Below are 19,391 nucleotides of genomic sequence, written 5' to 3' on the forward strand. Positions count from 1 at the left end.
AGACGTGGCGTTAAATTTTTACATGTTTAAGCAACCCTGGTGTGTTAGAAAGAAAATCTCATCCCTTCAACATTATTTGGAACACTGTTATTGTAAAAAACCTGTATTTTCCTTATACAAAAGCTTAATATTTTGTGTTGAATGTACTTTCACAAAGACCTCTGTTTTCCTATTACATTCATAGTACCACATCCTTATCCACAAAATACTGAATATTACAGGTGTCCATCAGTATTATATCAGTTTAGGAATATGTTTTTTATTTTCCCACCATCGATTTCTTGAATATGCACCCCTTCCGCATTGCTGTATGAACTGTGAATGTAGCAATATGCGTCCCCTTAAAATGAAGGTAAAATCAATTGAGATATAAATCAAAATCATTCAAGTCAACTCCGAAACATCTTTTACAAATGTATTCTTATAACATGCAAAATATGTGTGTATACACAAGCATCGAAGCAGGTCTGTTTATGCAGTGAAATATAGTGATGTACACATTAATGCGTCTCTATGTACATACTGGAATGCAATTCTTTAAAAAACATGTACATTCTTTTAGTGTTTCGCTTTGGGCGAGTATGTACACTTCCGGTACTACTTTTAGGTATTCACCATTTAACCATACCAACGAAATGGGGTAATCCAACAGTTAAAATGTTGACCGATTCTGCGAACTAATTAATTGGCATCTACGAACTATTAAGTTTTGTTAAAAATATATTATCTGTGTTATCGTCAACGTTCTTCTCATGTAAGTCTTAACTTCATGAAGAAAAGCTCAGCTAGTTTGATGAGATAACGCAATATATGAGCTGCGCCATGGGAAAACCAACATAGTGGCTTTGCGACCAGCATGGATCCAGACCAGCCTGCGCATCCACGCAGTCTGGTCAGGATCCATGCTGTTCGCTAACAGTTTCTCTAATTGCTATAGTCTTTGAAAGCGAACAGCATGGATCCTGACCAGACTGCGCGGATGCGCAGGCTGGTCTGTATCCATGCTGGTCGCAAATGCACTATGTTGGTTTTCTCATGGCAGGGCTCATATTATGTCATATTTTAGCAAAAAAACATGCAAATATGAGACTGACGGTATGGATGTTTTCAACAGTTTTGTTCCTAACTGTGTGTCATTTATTTTCAATTGTAGATCGTCATAATAACACATATTATCTTTAGGATTCGTATGACTGTCATATTCCATTTTGTATACATTTTATAAATTCTTTTGTTTTGGCAACAAATGTTTTTATACATTGGTAACGACACACCTGACATTACGCTGAGCAATAATTTCAGAAGTATCAAATACCACCTTATCTACAGTAGTTTACGTATAAAATAAGTTCAGAATTTTACAATAATATACATGCAATTTAGCATTAATATTCTGTGCTAGAAAGCGGAATAATTAAAAAAATAAAATGCACTGTTAGACAGTACTTGAAATCCTACTGAGCAAATAGAGATGATATGATATCACTTAACAGTTTTCTTGTAGATTAAAATTGTAAATCAAAACAAGAGCTGTCCGTAAGACAACACGCTCAACTTTTCTCAGTGCTTGACTCTGAATTAGAGCTTTGCCACTAAAAACTTTATAAAGTTTTTACCAAAAAATTCTAAGTTAAAAAAAGGGCATAACTCTGTCAAAATTCAAATCAGAGTTATGAGGATTGTTTCTCCTGGCGTAGACTTTGATAGTAAAATAACTATTTTAAGTTTCAAGTCAAACGCTTTGATAGTAACAGAGATATTTTACTTTATCAAAAACCTTAACCAAAAATTTCTAAGTTAAAAAGGGGCATAACTCTGTCAAAATTCAAATCAGAATTATGGGAGTTGTTTCTCTTGGTGTAGACTTTGATAGTAAATAATATTTTAAGTTCCAAGTCAATAGCTTTGATAGTAACAGAGATATTTGAGTTCATCAAAAACCTTAACCAACGGCGACGCCGGGACGAATGCATTAGCTCTAATTTGTCTTCAATGTCGAGCTAAAAACAACATGTAAGCACCATATCTAAGATATGTATAAAAGAACTGTCAACGAGAAAATGTATTTGCATATACTGAATTTCATTAGGCCGCCATTGGCAAAACTGTCACAAATCCACAGAATTAGATCTAGGTTTGATTTTCACTGATTGCGTATTCCGACGATTTGATTTGGCCAGTCTCATAACAGGCATTGAGATCCTCCGAAAGAACGAAAGTCGTTTCTCTTCTAACTTTATTCTTTCTTTGATTTGATTCTCTAACAGTTGAAACACAGTATCAATATTTTCACCTGTTTTTGCCGAGGTTGTGACAAATTTTTCTTCCCAGTCCATACAGACCACGGACTCGTTCACAGCGTGTTCCCCAGTTATGTCTCCTAGGTCCGTTTTGTTTGCAACAACGACTATCGAATACTTCCCATTATGTTTATGCTCTTTTATCTCTTCTCGCAACGATTTTACTGTTTCAAAGCTTTCCGCATTCGTTACCGAATATACAAGCACAAAAGCATCACCTGTTGCTATAGCGAGTTTGCGCATGGCCGGAAATTGATACGAACCTGAAGTGTCTAATATATCAATATCTACAGACACGGTCTCGAACTTCATACTGTGGCGATGAAGCTCTTCTACAGTTTCCTTATGAATCTCAGTGAACTTATTGTTAATAAATTGATTAATGATCGAACTTTTTCCCACTCCAGATGTTCCCATGAACACAACACGATAGTTCTGGCTCACCGTTTCCCGTGGTAGAGGCATATCTGAAAATAGAATAACAACAATTTATTTCAAATGAATTATTTTAGTGACAACTTATTTTTGTGGTTCTAGATATGTTTGAAACGACTGTCGTCAAATCTCTTTAAGGCTTCTTGTTTCTAGAAGTAACATACAAAGTTTTCTGACATATTTGAAATAAGATAACACGAGTTAGTATCTCTTCGCCACGAGATCTTGTCCACGAGATACAATCTCCCTTGAGATTCATAACTCATAGCCTTAAAATAGTAGATCTTTCCCAAGAGTAAGTACCTCGTGGCCCCAAACTAACACATTTCCACGAGTTAGTAACTCTCGGCCACGAAATATACAAAGTGACAAGTTTTGTGTGTTTGTTTTGTTTTTGTTTTTTTTTCAATCTCGTGGCCATGAGATACTAACTGTGGGACCAAGGTCGTATTTCGTGGCCGCAAGATAACTAACTAACGGGAACGAGATATTGTCTCGCGGCCACGAGTTATCAGCTCGTTTCAACGATATACGAACATTCACACTTGTCCCCTCGGAGCTTCCGTAGTGTACTAAATATGATATTAGTACAAACTTTGAAAATAACTGTAAGCATGAAAACTGTCACAGAATTATATCCTCTGATTGTCCTTCAATATCCAAAGTTTAAAGAAATTCTGTTATTGGGAAAATTTTCGCACCAAATTCTAGCATACGTCCTTAACTTGATTATTTCCTTGGGATGTCTGATTTGGTGTAAAAGACTAGTAAGACTCCAGATTTGTTTAAAAACAGATCATTTTAGTGTGTTTCAAAGCAAAATTGAAGCATTAGTATTCAATTTGAAATAAAATTTCGCTCATAATTGTTTCAATTGTATCACCTTTTTTGCTTGTGATGCAACGGAGGATTAGAAAAAACAGCGAGTCATATAATGCACTTCTAAGGCAATGGAAATATATTCAAACAGAAGTGATTAAATAAGTTGTGCATATCTCAAATCACTGTGCTTTCTTCGATAAGATATTGCTAACTGTATGTATGTAAGGTTAGCTTTGAACACACGGAACACTATTTCATTGTTTTGTAAAATTTAACACTATGTATAACTTGAAAGGTATTAAAATATCATATATTGACAGTTTACCCACATTAAAGAATTTTACATCCTAAGCGAGGCTTTGAACCCACATCGATGATGGGCAAGTGATTTGCAGTCAGCGATTATAATTAACCGGCCTCGGAGGCCCCATAGTAGTTCATTGACTCGTGTCAAATACACAGTTTGATGCGATTAACTGATTAACTAAAACGTGCAGTAACATTTTGCCATATTTATCCATAAACAACCCATTCCGTTGCAAATTCTATTTACTAATCGGACTGGCCTATTCGTTTTAGGGAACAAGCTGAGTTTGAGTTTGTCTTTGGTTCTACGTCTAGGCATATAAATGGTTTGCTTAGCATATACGACTGATTTTTTTATATCAGGAAAGAATGGCATTTCTTACCCTAAAGGTCTTAAAGGTTTTGTATGAGTGAAAATTGTTCTCTTAATCGAGTTTGTTGAGAAGAACCACTTTGCCTTAGTTCAAAGATCGAGAAGAGATATATGTAATGATTTACTGGAACTGATAGGGGAAAGGTCAATATGGAAAAATACAATACAACAACAGTAAATATGTCCAACACTTTGTAGAACATCAGATTTGTTCACGTATAGTGTCTTTTTCAACATTTTTTCAGTCATATAGACGTCGGCGTCTACTTGCAGCAATAAGTAAAATATCCAGCCTTATAGTCCTGCCTAAATGGAATATCACGCCGTAGACACGTTCAATGATACCCCAACTAGTCACGTTATACCGACAGTGGGCTGACCAGTCCTAGGACAATCCACTTTTGCTGACACCAAGACACGATACTACTACCATTATTTACGTCTTTGGTATGACGAGGTCAGGGAGCGAAAACCACGACCTCTACCACTGGGAGCCGGCCTATTACCTCTAAGTTACCGGAGATGTACCTTGCAGAACAAAGTAATTTGCATATCAATTGCATTTTTGGCCGACCTTATTTGATACAAGTCAGCAATATAGTAACAATATAAATTTACAGCTCTAAAATGCTGTGTAATTTATTATACAATAATAATTTCTAACACTACATACGAATGTCGTATTTGCTATAGAGGTGCGGGTTGACGTCATTTAAAACTGTAACAATAAATACATTTACTTGACAGATATTTATGGTTCCCTCATAAAATGAGGAATATAGGTTATGACAGCAATAAAATAAACATCAATTTGTACAAGAAATCAAGTATACGTATATACAAAGTACTTTTTAATATTGTTTGTTCAAGGTTCAACGGGGAATCGAATATTTAAAGACTACTTATGTTGAAAAATTAAATATGGTTATTATAATAGTAGCTCGATCTAGGATGCTGTAATCGGCTCGAGAAGATTTTGCAAGATCGGATACAACGAGCCACGAGAGCCGAATACTAAACCCTAGATCTAGCTACAGTACTGTTGTAATGACCCTTTTATATACCTACACAATTTTTGTGTGTTGTTTTGTTATCGAACGAAACCTTAAATGTTTGTCGATGTTAAAATAATAATGAGTGAAGTATTTGTGTGCGATATTTATATATTCATAATTTCATTATGTAATGGCGACTAATTTAACACTTTGATGAGTTTGTAATCCTATCTGTTCAACCAGTTTTTCAAGATATTCAATATACGATAAATATTCATACACCGTTTGCAAAAAAAGGTCGTTATCCGAAGTGTTAAGTAAATGAATAATTAATATATTCATTAAATGTACGCTGAATGCTTGTTACGTATGTGACAATTTTTGGAGGCATAAAAAACTTATTTTTGGACCTTTATTGTAGCTGTAGAATTATCATGCAATACTTGTTTACAAGTTTTACAACCAATCTTACATGGGCTAACTGAAGCCACTTTTTGTATATCAAACGGAACAGGTTCAACAACAGTTGGGTAGTTCGTTTAATGATATAGGCCTACGCAGGTTTTATAAACGTTTAGAGAAAATAACCAATAAAGATAGGCTAGTATTTTTTTTATTAATTATTTCCTAATAACATTGTCACTGATGTCACCATTATCATTAGTTTAACAATTTTTCCTCACACGGGCAATAATTAATGCTTAGAAATACAAATAACCGTATATATAATTAGAAATATATATTTTGCATGTTATTGTAGAGACCGGCGTTGCTTCGAAAATAAAGTCCTTATTGTAAGGAAGCCACGCAGCTACGAAAGGTCGATGGTTCTACCCAGGTGCCCGCTAGTGATAAAATAATGCACGGAGGAGCACCTGGGTTCTTCCTCAACTATCTAAACAAAATGAAATATGGCATTACAATAATGAGCCACTCGAAATAGTAAACGATTTCAATTACTTAGGCGTGGTGTTCAATTATACGGGATCTTTTAATCTTAACAACCAGTATGTTGTCGGTAAAGCGCTAAAAGCCTTAAATATTCTTTTAAGAAATAACAACAAATATGACCTTAACCCGTCAATATCACTACAATTATTTGACTCCTTTGTAGGATCCATTCTAAATTACGCATGTCCGGTCTGGGGTTTTACTAAATCAAAGGAGATAGAACGAGTACACCTAAAATTCTGCAAAGCCATATTAGGTGTTAAGCTAAGTACAAGTAATGCTGCTGTATACGGGGAATTAGGGAGGTACCCGTTATTCATAACTAGATATATACAAATAATTAAGTACTGGTTCAAACTGATCACCACCGATAATATCATATTGAAAAATATAATATCTGAATGCCTGTAGTAAATGTGATAACGGTGTTAATAACTGGGCCAGTAAGGTAAAAAAGTTTTTGCATAATCTAGGATTTGCTGAAGTATGGAATTGCCCCCAAAGTGTTGAAATAAATTTATTTTTACCGATATTCAAGCAAAGATTAATAGATTGTTACTTGCAGCAGTGGCGTACTGTCATAAGAAATAATAGCGTGTTAACACATTTATATTTTTATATTAAAGAAGATTTCTGCTTTGAAAAATACCTCAAACTATTTCAAAGTAAAACTTTCAGGTCTGCTTTGACGCGACTTCGTGTATCTGCTCACAGGCTCCGTCTAGAACGTCATGAAATAATATGTCAGTTTTGCGATTTAAACGATGTCGAAGACGAGTACCACTTCATTTTGAAGTGTAAAGCATATGAGCAATAAAGAAGTCAGCTTATTAAACGTTATTATTATACCCTCCCTAGCATGTTCAAGTTTACGCTATTGTTACAGTCCAAAAACAAGTCCATCTTACTTAATTTATGTAAATTTATTGTAAAAGCAAATAATAGTCGAAATGAACTATCTACTCACCTGTAGATTACCAGTTAGCAAATAGAGTAAATGTATCTTAAGAGAACTTTTATATTTCCTATATGATTAAGCATCTCACAGAGTTTAAATTGGAAAACATATCTCATTTTCGCTTTCTGTTCATTCTCCACTTTGTATGATGAATTAAGGATTAAGTTAATAACTTCTAAATACTTCTTCTTTTTCAGCTCAGCGCATTTGTATTGCTTTGATGGAATTATGTCTCTATTTTATATTGCAAAAGTTTTCCATATGTGTTGTCATAATATTAGCCAATTCCATTGTATGCGTGACCTCTAAAATTGTATTATGTAAATCATGTTTAACAATGTACCTGTAGTGTACTCGTTAATAAACTTTCTGTTCTGTTCTGTTCTAAAGCTGGAAACCCACCATATGACCTATAACTGTGTCGCTGTGACGTTAACAGAAAGGTCCTTATTACGAACTGAACAATAAAGCTCAGCTGCTGGGAGGGATACTGTTGCAGAAAAAACAGTACAACGTTTGCATTCTTGCAGCTACCTTACACAATCTTGACTCGTCTTAGGTCTTGATACAGATTCATTATATTAATGAGTATCACACTGCAAAATTGTGTTACAGTTTTATAGCAGCAAACATATCTACCGAAAATAGTATTGCTCCAATGATTGATTGGTTGATTCTAAAGCTCATACCAGTGGAGTTATACAAGGCCATATCGAAATTTAAGATTAATCGTACGAAATGACAGAACAGAACAGAACAGAACAGAACAGAATCTTTATTAACTTGCACAACATGTACATCGTTAAATAACATATACATACAGTATGTATACAAACACATACAATTGGTCACGACTTGAATAGATAAAACAACACATACTATTAATATTTAGAGGATGAACTGGCTACTACAATAATATTACCTTTGAATTAACAAATTTCTACGATTGAAGGAAAGTTTAATAAATTTACTTAGTTTGACAAGAGTATTTCTATCATTACACTTAAACAATTCAATAAGCTTATACATACTTGGTCTATTATAGTAATATCGTTTAATATAACTGCGTCTTAGATCATCAATGACACTGTAACAAGGAGCTTTAATAATTACTAGCTTTAACAATTACTACTTTCACACTCTCTCCTGTTCTACTGTAATAGAATGGTCGAATGGTCATATACTAATGACGCTGTTTGGTGAAGTAACAGTCTATAAATTTCTTTAACAATACCAAGGTGAGGTAAGGGAAAACCCATTAATAAAAGAATAAAAAAGGAATATGAGCAGTAAATGAAATATTTAAAACAGAAAAACGATGGCCCGTTTTTATTTCTTCATGATTAAGCAAATTCAGGAGAATCCACACAAAAATATAATCAAGCGACGTATACGACTAGTTTACAAAACTAATTTGCGATCTTCAACTGTAAAGGCAAGAACTAACAAAACTAATTTGTTCCCTACGGATTTTGTGACGGAAATTTTCCTTAAAAGAATATACAGTCATATCATTTAAACACTGAGCTTGAAACGAGTTTGGTTAGTGACAAAATGTGAAGATAGGTATATACTCTTATGCATTTTTGTGCCACTGATATCAGCGGACGTTAAGCTAGCAAGATCTCTATAGTTTTTTTTTATTCTGCCAAATCATAAGCCTCTAACATAACACATTTGTATCTGATGGCTAAACTACGTCCGACATAAAAAGTCAATATAGAAACAACATGTTGGAGTTGGTTCCACTGTTAATGAAGAAAACTTATATATGAGAAAATGAAAGAACAAACACAGAGACGAGAGCAAGTCTAAATCCTTGCAAATAATACTTTAACACCCTCAATGCAATAAAATCCTAATGAAAAACGTTCCATGTTTTATAAGGTATATAATTCTATAATTATATCAAACTGAATGTTGGGAGAACCGAACGTTAACGTATTTTACTTTCAAGTTACCCCGTAAATACATCAAATAAAACTCTAGTTTTCCCTCTTTCTGTCCATATGTAAAAAGCATGCAATACTTAACAGTGTAAATCACGTAATGTGATATACAACATACATGTACTGATGTTTACTCTGATATCATTCCGATATCTAGGTTAGTTTTCAGAATGCATTATTTTTCAATAGTAAATCAGTTCAATATAACCGCCCCAGAAGCCTTGTGGTAGAGCACCCGGTTCGAGTGCGGGAGCCCGCGGGTTCGATCTTCGGGGGCGCCAAACCAAAGACGTAAAAAAATGGTACTAGGAGCTTCATCGCTTGGCACTCAGCATTAAGAGGAGATAGTGCTAGGACTGGTCAGCCCGATGTCAGTATAATGTGACTGGGTAGGGTATCATGTCACGTGTCTACGGCGTGATATTCCATTGAGACAGCGCTATAAAGTTTGGCATTGTGCTCACTACTATAAGCAGACACCGTCGTTTATATGATGAAAAGACACTAAACCCGAACACACGCACGTAAGACACACGCACGCACATTTCAATAAAAAATAAATGACAATTATTTACAAATACATGATTTCAAAATTTTAATTTGAAAACAAAATATAAACTATTTACACGATATATCTCTAACCTTGTTCAAGAGTTTTCAAATGGTCCATCGTGATTTTCTCCAGACGTTTACGTACATGTACGTTTGTAAATACTGTTTACAATTCACATCACAACTACATTCCTATCTCCATTAGAATCTAAATAACAGACCGAAGTAGGGAACAATATTATTGCTAAACAAGAATGTTTAGGAGTAATTACACATGTCTAGTCGTTTTTTATAACCCTATAAAATCTTGTCGCGAAATCGGGGAAATAATGGGAGACAGAGACGGCGAACGTTGTTCATTTACAGCATCGTCGGCTGTATCCAATTAAAGCTCTAACTAATGACTCACACATTTTTATTCCAATATCCACGACAAACAGTAGCGGAAGACGATGTTATCGCTAACAAGAAAATGCTTTATTACAGTGTACAGGCTCAATACAATCTGTGAAAGTAACGACAAGCAGAATGACGGCGACCACAATTCATTTAAAACGTTCAATGTTTTCTAATTATTCTTTAGATACATGTGCTCTACATACAACAATACTTTAACAGAAAAAAAAGAGAAAAAAAAACATGTGCAAAATACAGAAAAAAGTTTACCTTCTTTTTATGTTTTAATCATCTCACTTAGTGCAATATTATATATTTAACCCATTGCAAACGCGTTTTTAACCTCTGCCTTGTTCACCGGAGTAAATCCAAATTAAGATGTCGCTCCGATTGATGTTATCAGAGGTAAAACGTATCAATTTGTTTTATTACAGTTACAAGTAGTGTACGCATGTTTTATGGTTACACTTGTATTTTAAAGAAATAAAATCATAACTGATACAGTTGACATACTAACCCCTGTACCCAAGTTTTTTGTTGTTGTTGTTCAGTTTAACGTCATACCGACATAATGTAGGTTATATGGCAATTGTTCAGGATTTGACCTAACAAATAAAAATAAGGTGTTCCTGCAGCATTTGAAACATGGTTAGAACCGCATGTGTTCCATAATTAAGCTGAATGATGTTCTAATATGAAAAAAAACCCCATATATTCCACAGCTATGAGGGACAAGTGTCAGCGACCTTAACTACGAGGCCGCGGGTTCCGTCCGAGTTTTGTTACATGCTATCTGTGCAAGCTTATCGCAGTTAGCTTCCTTAAGAGACTCTTCACATGAAAGAAGTTTTTTTCCCTCTTTTGCGAAACTAATCAGTAGTATACCGGCACATGCTCAAAAGCATGTGTTTCGCTATGAATAACAATTTCTAATTTCAAATAAAAATCTGGTTTTCAAAAGCACTAAATTTCCATGTGTTTTTTATTTTAATCTGGACCATGAGTTGATTTACATCATGGCTGACTGTATGCTATATTATGTCTTCAACATACATTATTTTTAATTGAAAGATACCATACAAACGGCTATAAATAACTGTTCTTTTATCTTTAAATAGTGTGCACATTGAATAAAACCCAGAAGTCAGTCTGACAAGCAATCGGCATGACAAGGAAGTCTCGAACGTAATAAATTTTCATTTTGCAAGATACCGAACATTAACTAGCCTATAAAGTAACAGGGCAATTTTCAAGTTGGAGCGTTGATCCATAATGTTCCAGTTGAAATCACCTGTTACAATTATGTCAGGAATACCGGTATCGACAGCAAGAGAAAATGAATCATCTAAATGAGCGTTGTAGACAGAGTCCGAACCTGGGGGACGGAAGAAGGTTCCGAAAAGTATCCGTTTGTTGTTGCGAAGAGAGAGTTCAATCCAAAGGCATTACAATCGATCGGGTTCGAGGTCAGGTCTACGTTTGAAGTGTATGCAGTCCTTAACATAGATCACCACTCCGCCATGACTGTCCCCAAATCTGTCTATACGGATCGGTGGATGGAAAGATTGTATGAGAAGGTCATCATTTGAGATGGAATCATTTAACCAGGTTTCAGTAAAGCTAAAATATCAAAGTGGGTCAGTTCAGACGCAAGTATATCGATCTTGTTGTAGATGCTTTGAACATTATAATGGACGAAAGATAAGTTGTTACTTAGTTTCAAAATATCAGTAATACCAGATCATGAGGAGACTGAAGAGTTAAAAGAATGACTGAGAGATGGTCCAGGATTTTTGTGAATATCACCAGCATTTATAAGTTTTATTTACAGCCAGAGGTAAAAAGTAACTTGGAATAGGCACCATATAAGATTCCTGACAAAGATAGCGTTGGTAGTGTAAAGTGAGGTATTCGGATGCACTCTCCGTGAGGGGTGATGTTTATAGTGCACTGTATTAGATGTATGAAGTATATTATAATATACAGAAAAGACAGAAAACGTGTTATAGAATAAGCACAAACACCAAATCATGTGCAGCGAAAGCAAAAAGTGCGAGGGGCATCATTCGAGATTCAAACAGGTGCAATTCTGTCATAGAAAAGATGCCCAATATAACTTACAGGAAGAGAGAAGCCATTCGTAGCAATGTGTCTCCAGCCTCATTAGGACACCGCCAGGAGTAATGACAATCAACCATGAGCGACTAAACAAGTACTTGATATAAATACGAATACAGTTTTAACAAACACTATTAGTAGGGACCTATACTGCCGAATGGCTAAGGTTGCTGACTTCGTGCCCTCACCTCAGTTGGTTCAAACCCTGTTGGGGTCGTTATGTGAGGATGTCATCTAGTTCGGCTGTGCAAGGTCTGTGAATTTTACCCACTTGCCCGTGGATGCCCTAAATAATGCCCAGACGGTATCCAGGCTTAAGTTAAGATGGAAAAATCTAAATATGTGTTGGCGTGACTAAAAGAATGACATTTGTGTAGGTGGGGCTTAGTGAGTAATGAAATTTGATCTCTTATTGAATTTCATACTAAAATGCTTATTGTTTGAAAATAGTCACGATACTGGTGTAATGGTAAGAGCACTCGAAGTTCAGTGTCATGACTGTTGGGTAAAGTTATTTAAAAGCGCAATAGGCCGTGGGGAAACAATATATTTAACAAATGTTGAGACTACCATTGAAAAAAATACCTATATACTTTACAGACGAAATAACAGGCTTACCCAAACACAAGTTCCGTCAAAAAAGTATAAAATGATGTTTGTTTACAAAAATATATACATTATTTCATGATTCCGCCACCACATAAAATTTATCTTGTCAAATCATAAGGAGAACTTCCTTAATAGGAAGTAATTGATACCTATATTCGGCAGGAAAACTATATATACGAGATATGTCACGAGTTCATTTATACAGATCTTCGTCCTACGTGACGTATTTCCTCCTGTAAGCGCATAGTTAATTTTTTTAGATAATTTATTACTGGCACTAGGCGGCTTTAAAATGTCTGCTTCCAAGGATAATAGAGATTAAATAAATAGTTCTTTAACCCAGACTGCAGCTTAGAACAATTGAGTAGAACGTTATTTTCAGAGTTTCATGTTATTAATACCTTCGATACATCACAAAATGAAGCGTTGTTATGTGACAATATTTACATTCGCCCTATTCTTTTCTATTGAAAATTATGACGTTCATTTCGTATGATCAGCAAACGGAAAGGCGCGAAATTTACGTCATCGCTGCTTAGTGATAACCGACCGCTGTTTTGACGACGTCCGCGTATAGTCAGGGAGAACGTTCCTTAGATGACGTTGCAGTTGTTCCGTGTGGTGAACAGAATGGCCGGGAAGCTGATTTTAATGTTAAATGCCACAAAATATGTGCAATTTATAATATTATATTGTTTACAAATGGAAAGGAAATATGATGTAAATAAAAAAATGAAACTGTGTTTTTTTCGGTGTTCATGCGAAATGAACGACAGAATAGGATCGGCAAATTAAACATGAATCGCTAGCTCATCCTATTCTGTCGTTCATTTCGCACGAACACCGAAAAAATCATTTCATTTCTTAAATAAATAATTCGAGGTGGATACAGTTGAGGGGAAGATAACCGGATATTGCCAATAATTCAACCACAAGGTTAACTCAGATAAGTTTTACTAGATGCTTGCGGTATTTTATATCATATAAAGGAGTGAATCCCAGTCAGGTGACAGGTTTGGTTAATATTACTCTGTTCGGAATATTCAATGAAAAGTATGTTTTTGTTTTCAAATATTTCATGCACGTATATGTATTTTTTTTCAAGATGTTTACAAGACTAACAATGTGGAATATAAAGAGATTATCCCCGATAATGCTCTGTATCGCGGTATATAATTACACTTATACATAGTACACAATAACATTTTCATTTCATAGTCCATAACACAGGGTAATTAACCCGCAATAGGTATGGTAATTGTTGTTGTAAAGGTTACATCATTTTATAGCAACAAAAATAAGCTAAAAATAAGAATGATCTATAATCTTAACGCTAGCGCTTAGGCCATTGTGACCTAAATTGTGACCTAAATATAGTCATGGTTTCAATGCCCTAGGCAATTTATAGCTCTGCTGGCTGTCACTGTGGTATTGCTTTTTCGAAAAGTTTTTGACCCTGAAAAATATTTTTTTAGGCATCACCTACCATACAAAATTTGACATCCGCACATCTTAATTAAACGAGACCGTAATCACAGAACACGACAGGAGACTACAGGCAGCAGGCAATCATTCTGTATAGTTTGACCACTGTATATGTTAAAGCATTTGGAAACCAAATTGATCAACCGCCGCGGAAGGACCGACCGACATAAGCGAACTTCTGCTTGTCGAATTGCGCATAAAACAATATTAATGTAGAAAAAATTGAGTAAAGAAAATACGTGTAATGCTTAAAATGATCAGTTTTATGCTCACAAAGTCTTGTAATAAGAAAATGGATTTACCTTTAGTGTGATAAGTTTATTCCAGATATTTACAAGGTACAGCGTACAACAGATACACAACTGAATGATAAACTTATGTAACTCTTTGTTAAGTTGTTATTTGGTACGTATCATTTTGATCTAAATGCGATTTTACGCATATTCAGTGGGCGTGTCAATTGTATTTACACTGAAACGCCTGAAGGTACTTTCATGTCGGCAAGTGTCTTTGTTACAGAACGTTATTATTCCCTTTTAGCTGGCGTATCGGCCTAAGTTATTTACAAATTATATTTGTAAACAAATAATTAAAATACAAAACCGTGCAAAAGGCGATTAAGTTAACCGTGAAAAACATTTTATTTGGGCTACCTATAGACAGACAGACAGACAGATAACTTTATTTCTCCCAAGGTAAATAATTTACAACATGGGGATGAACTGTATCCAAAACAGAAGCTACAGTAATACTTCCGGCAGCACCTTATTTACTGATGAATGTTGTGTAATTGTTTTCTAGAGGATTCTGGAGTCTAAAAATTATAATTGATCGATTATGGGGGAATCCTTCAAGATGTTCACACATCATACATCAGTTGATAGAGTGCGCTAAATCACTCATAATATAATAATACATGTAAGGTACAATGAACAATCCATATAAATAGAAGTCATCATGAAAATATTTTAAGGTACATAATTTTAAGGTGATAACAAGTACCGTAACAATAAAATTCATCATGTAAATATTTTAAAACAAACATGACATGATATTGTGACAGCAATCAAAAATTTCTATACTGACAAGGTACGACCTATATATAGTAATCCGCCGTAATGTACAGTCTATAAATAGCAATTCACACTGACATAATGCTTACTATTTCATTGTAGTAAAGAAAATAGTACGCGTCGGGTTTTGCTGTTATTCGGCTATGAGTTAGATGATTCAATGGAATATATGCACGTGTACCCACGAAGGTCAGTAAGTAGTGATTTATATTTAGATGGCTATTTAAAACTTGACATAATAATGGAAACAAATTTACTAAGCTTAGTAAGTTCTGTTTCAGAGTGGCTCGATAGTATTCTCGCAAAACAATGGACATTATCAGAAATAGTAACATTTTGCAAAAAATTGTTTCTTTCCCTAGTAAAATTGGTACATTTAAGTAAATAGTGTTGCTCAGAGCCTGGTTCTTCAGAATCGCAGAGTCTGCACGTGCTATCAAGGTGCGCAGTTCCACGTCCCCAACGCGCTGTTTCAATTGGGAGACGGTTATTACAAGTACGATATCTAAATAGATTAATATAATCTACTTTTGGAAGAATATTAAAATATCTCTCGTATTCTAAAGTATGTTTAAATGAATGATAGATTCTGCCTTTATTGGATTGTTGTAGTTGACTGTACCAGTGCTGCTTATATTGGTCTATCAAAATTTGTTTTACAAGTTTGTGAGTATTTTTATGCACTAAAATATGCCGATTTAGCCAGATATCGGGTCTACCAACAGTTTCAAGAATTTCTTTGATTTTACCAATCCATTTGAAGTTGACATTAAAAGTGAAACCAGTCGCTACACATTTTGATACAGATATTTTAGCAAAACCTAGTGGTTGGCCAGATAGATAATTATAAATATGGTAATAATTGATACGGATAAACGCATCTATTGACCCTACAATGACCTGGTAGCGAATGAAATGTTATGTTTTACAGCTATTAGATGTCTACATTTTTGCCTAAATGTTATATAAGACATGTTGTTTACATTGTAAAGAGTCTCCATTTAATTCAAATCTTGAATGAAAATGTACGTTTACTATAGCATTTGTGTAGAATGTATACTGTGAAATCATTTAAATTCGCTGGCATGAAATTTCGCGCAAACGTGAAATAGGACTGTTTCGCGCGGGCTTAAATTCGCGCATTTTCAATTTATAAATGAAAAAATGAATTAAAAAATAATAATAGCGCTGTCTTAAATTCGCGCATTGGTTCTAGCGCGAAATACGCGAAAATTCGTCCTACGCGAATAAAAATGATTTCACAGTATGCTATGGTGTACATTGATGAGATTTAAGTAAACGAACTTATACGGTGCGACGTTAAATCCAACTAAAAAAATAACGAACTTATAATAACGGACGTGCGCGCATAACAACAAATACATGCGCGTGTATTGTAATAACAAAAAATATCTTAAAGTTTAAAAAAGATGGTCGGCAAACTGTAATAAGACAAGAAGTTTATGAGGTTTCCATATCATTTGTGTTATTCTATCATCTATCTAACATTTTTCAAATAGCAAAACTAAACAACACACTTAAACAAATAAATGGTTCTCTTTTAATTTTCCACAAAGGTTTCGTATGGGTGCAATTTTGTTTCGTTTATCCTTTTATCGGTTTTATCGGCGAGTAATTACAGCAGTGGTCAGGAAGGCACTTCTCTACCTAGAAAACCTTAATCGGTCAGCCAATCACACCCTCATTAATGTGATACGCTGATCGTATTCAGCTGTTTATGTAAATTGATATGTGTTGGTATTTGAACAGTTTTTTTTTTATTATATTTATTAAACTTACTTATCATTTTTAGATATATCAATTTTTTTCTAAATATACTGAGCGAAACGTAGCTTTAAAACTATAAATAGCGTCATTAAGGACAAACGCTTCGTCTGTCATTTCACTCAGCGTTGCACAATCAGCAGAGTGATAAAAAAAAAGACTCAACGTGTAGTCTGATTTGCAAACTTCATGGGTCAGTCCAGGTCACGATCGCGAATTCGTTCTTAGACGTCGTTCGCCGAAAAACATCAGTGCGCATATTAGTACGTTCGCACGTACTTGTATTTATCTGCGCAGGTTAATACGTGTACACGTTATAGCTATTACGCGCGCATGTAATAAGTTATACGTGCGTAAATATTTTTAAACCATTATGTGTGCAGATGTTATTTAAACTAATACGTGCGCACGTATTAGGTAGCAGGGTACACATGGATTCGAACATTTTGGGCATGACCAGGCTTACGTGTAGCGAGTCGTAATACTGGACTTCCCAGGGGGGGTGGGGGGGGGGGGGGGGGGAACATTTTAAATTGTGTGCATGTTTTGTGCTTGTAATCAATGACAAAATAAGGACTCTCAATCAAGAATACAGAAAGTTATCAAAGCGAAAGTTGTACCCCACCCCCATTAAAAATAACACGCCAAAATCATCAATTGTGCCCTTTTTGGACAGCCTGCAATAAATTGTTGCAGGAACAGTGTCCATTGTTTTGCATTTTTTTTCTTCACAAAATAGCAAAAATTATACCCGAGTGTCAACCAACAAGCATGGACCTCTTCAATGATTTGAATTTCTCGCACCGAAGATGATTCATCGATTCATACAAAGCTAGCAGCAATTAGTTTTACAAATGACATTAGAATCTTATATGTATCAGCTGTTTAAATTTTCTAAAGAATTAACAATCATTATCTCTCACTATCTCTCACTGTCAATTACAGACATCCAAAATCACGAAGTTCTAATTATAACAAATTGACGGGGCCAAATTCGAAGTGTACCCTGCTACCTTAGTTATTACGTGCGCACGTACTATAGTTTAAAACATCTCCGCGCGTATTAAGTAAAACGAGCGCGCGATATAGTTATTATGTGTGCACGTAATAAGTTATACTTATACGTGCGGACGTTATAACTAATGATATAAGATTTGAAAGACGTATATCTTATTTGTTTAAGGTAGTGTCTAGGGGACTGGTTACCGGACTTGTAGACCTGGAGTCTGGAGGTTCGGTTAAAGGGCCGCTAGACAATCCTTGTTAGGCTATCTATAGGTGAATACTGAACAATGGTACGAGCAGAGAAAACCATAATCTGTCTATCAAAAACAGGAAATTATCTCATTCTTTTTCATTCCGATATCCAGGTAAATTTTCAGATGCATTATTTTTTTCAAAAGCTATTTATTTCAATATAACCGCCCCAGAAGCCTAGTGGTAGAGCAACCGATTCGAGTGCGGGAGCCCGTGGGTTCGATCTTCGGTTGCGTCATACCAAAGACGTAAAAAAAAAGGTACTAGTAGCTTCCTTGCTTGGCGCTCAGCATTACAAGGATAGTGCTATGACTGGTCAGCCCGGTGTCAGTATAATGTGACTGGATGGGGGTCACGTCATGTCACGTGTCTACGGCGTGATATTCCAGTGAGGCAGCACTAAATAGCTCGGCATTGTGCTTAGTGCTACAAGTAGACACCGTCGTTTATATGACTTAAAAGTTGTTGGCAAAACCGTTAAACCCAACAACACACATTTCAATAGAGAATGATTATTATTTACAAATAAACGATTTCAAAACAAAATATAAACTCTCTATACGATTTATCTCTAACCTTGTTCAAATGGTCCATCGTGATTTCTCCAAACGTTTACGTACATGTATGTTTGTAAATATTGTTTAAATTTTACTATAATGAAAAAAAGAAAAACATTTCGACCTCTCTAAATTTACATCATAATTATATTCCTATTTCCATTAGACTCCAAATAATGGCCTGAAGTAGGAGACAATATTATTGCTAAACAAGAAAGTTTACGAGTAATTACACATGTCTAATCGTTTTATACAACCCTATAAAATCTTGTCGCGACATTAGGGAAATAATGGGAGACAGAGACGGCGGGCGTTGTTCATTTACAGCATCGTCGGCTGTATCCAATTAAAGCTCTAACTAATGACTCACATATTTTTATTCCAATATCCACGACAAACAGTAGCGGAAGACGATGTTATCGCTAACAAGAAAATGCTTTATTACAGTGTACAGGCTCAATACAATCTGT

General features: G+C 35.1%; 1 protein-coding gene across 1 annotated transcript; it reads right to left on the minus strand.

Moving 5' to 3' along the window:
* Positions 1–2,108: 2,108 nt before the first annotated feature.
* LOC128552857 (ras-related protein Rap-2c-like) lies at positions 2,109–10,410 on the minus strand. The gene is made up of 2 exons (XM_053533925.1): positions 10,308–10,410; positions 2,109–2,767 (listed from the first exon to the last, which is right to left on the minus strand). The coding sequence occupies exon 2, from the start codon at positions 2,763–2,765 to the stop codon at positions 2,109–2,111; it is 657 nt and encodes a 218-aa protein (XP_053389900.1). The 5' UTR covers positions 2,766–2,767; positions 10,308–10,410.
* Between the last annotated feature and the right edge of the window lie 8,981 nt (positions 10,411–19,391).

The sequence above is a fragment of the Mercenaria mercenaria genome, unplaced genomic scaffold, assembly GCF_021730395.1.
Source record: "Mercenaria mercenaria strain notata unplaced genomic scaffold, MADL_Memer_1 contig_3230, whole genome shotgun sequence".
In the NCBI taxonomy this organism is placed as follows: domain Eukaryota; kingdom Metazoa; phylum Mollusca; class Bivalvia; order Venerida; family Veneridae; genus Mercenaria; species Mercenaria mercenaria.

Excerpts from the sequence above, each read along its gene's own strand:
- LOC128552857 (XM_053533925.1), bottom strand. The coding sequence starts at position 2,765 with ATGCCTCTACCACGGGAAACGGTGAGCCAGAACTATCGTGTTGTGTTC.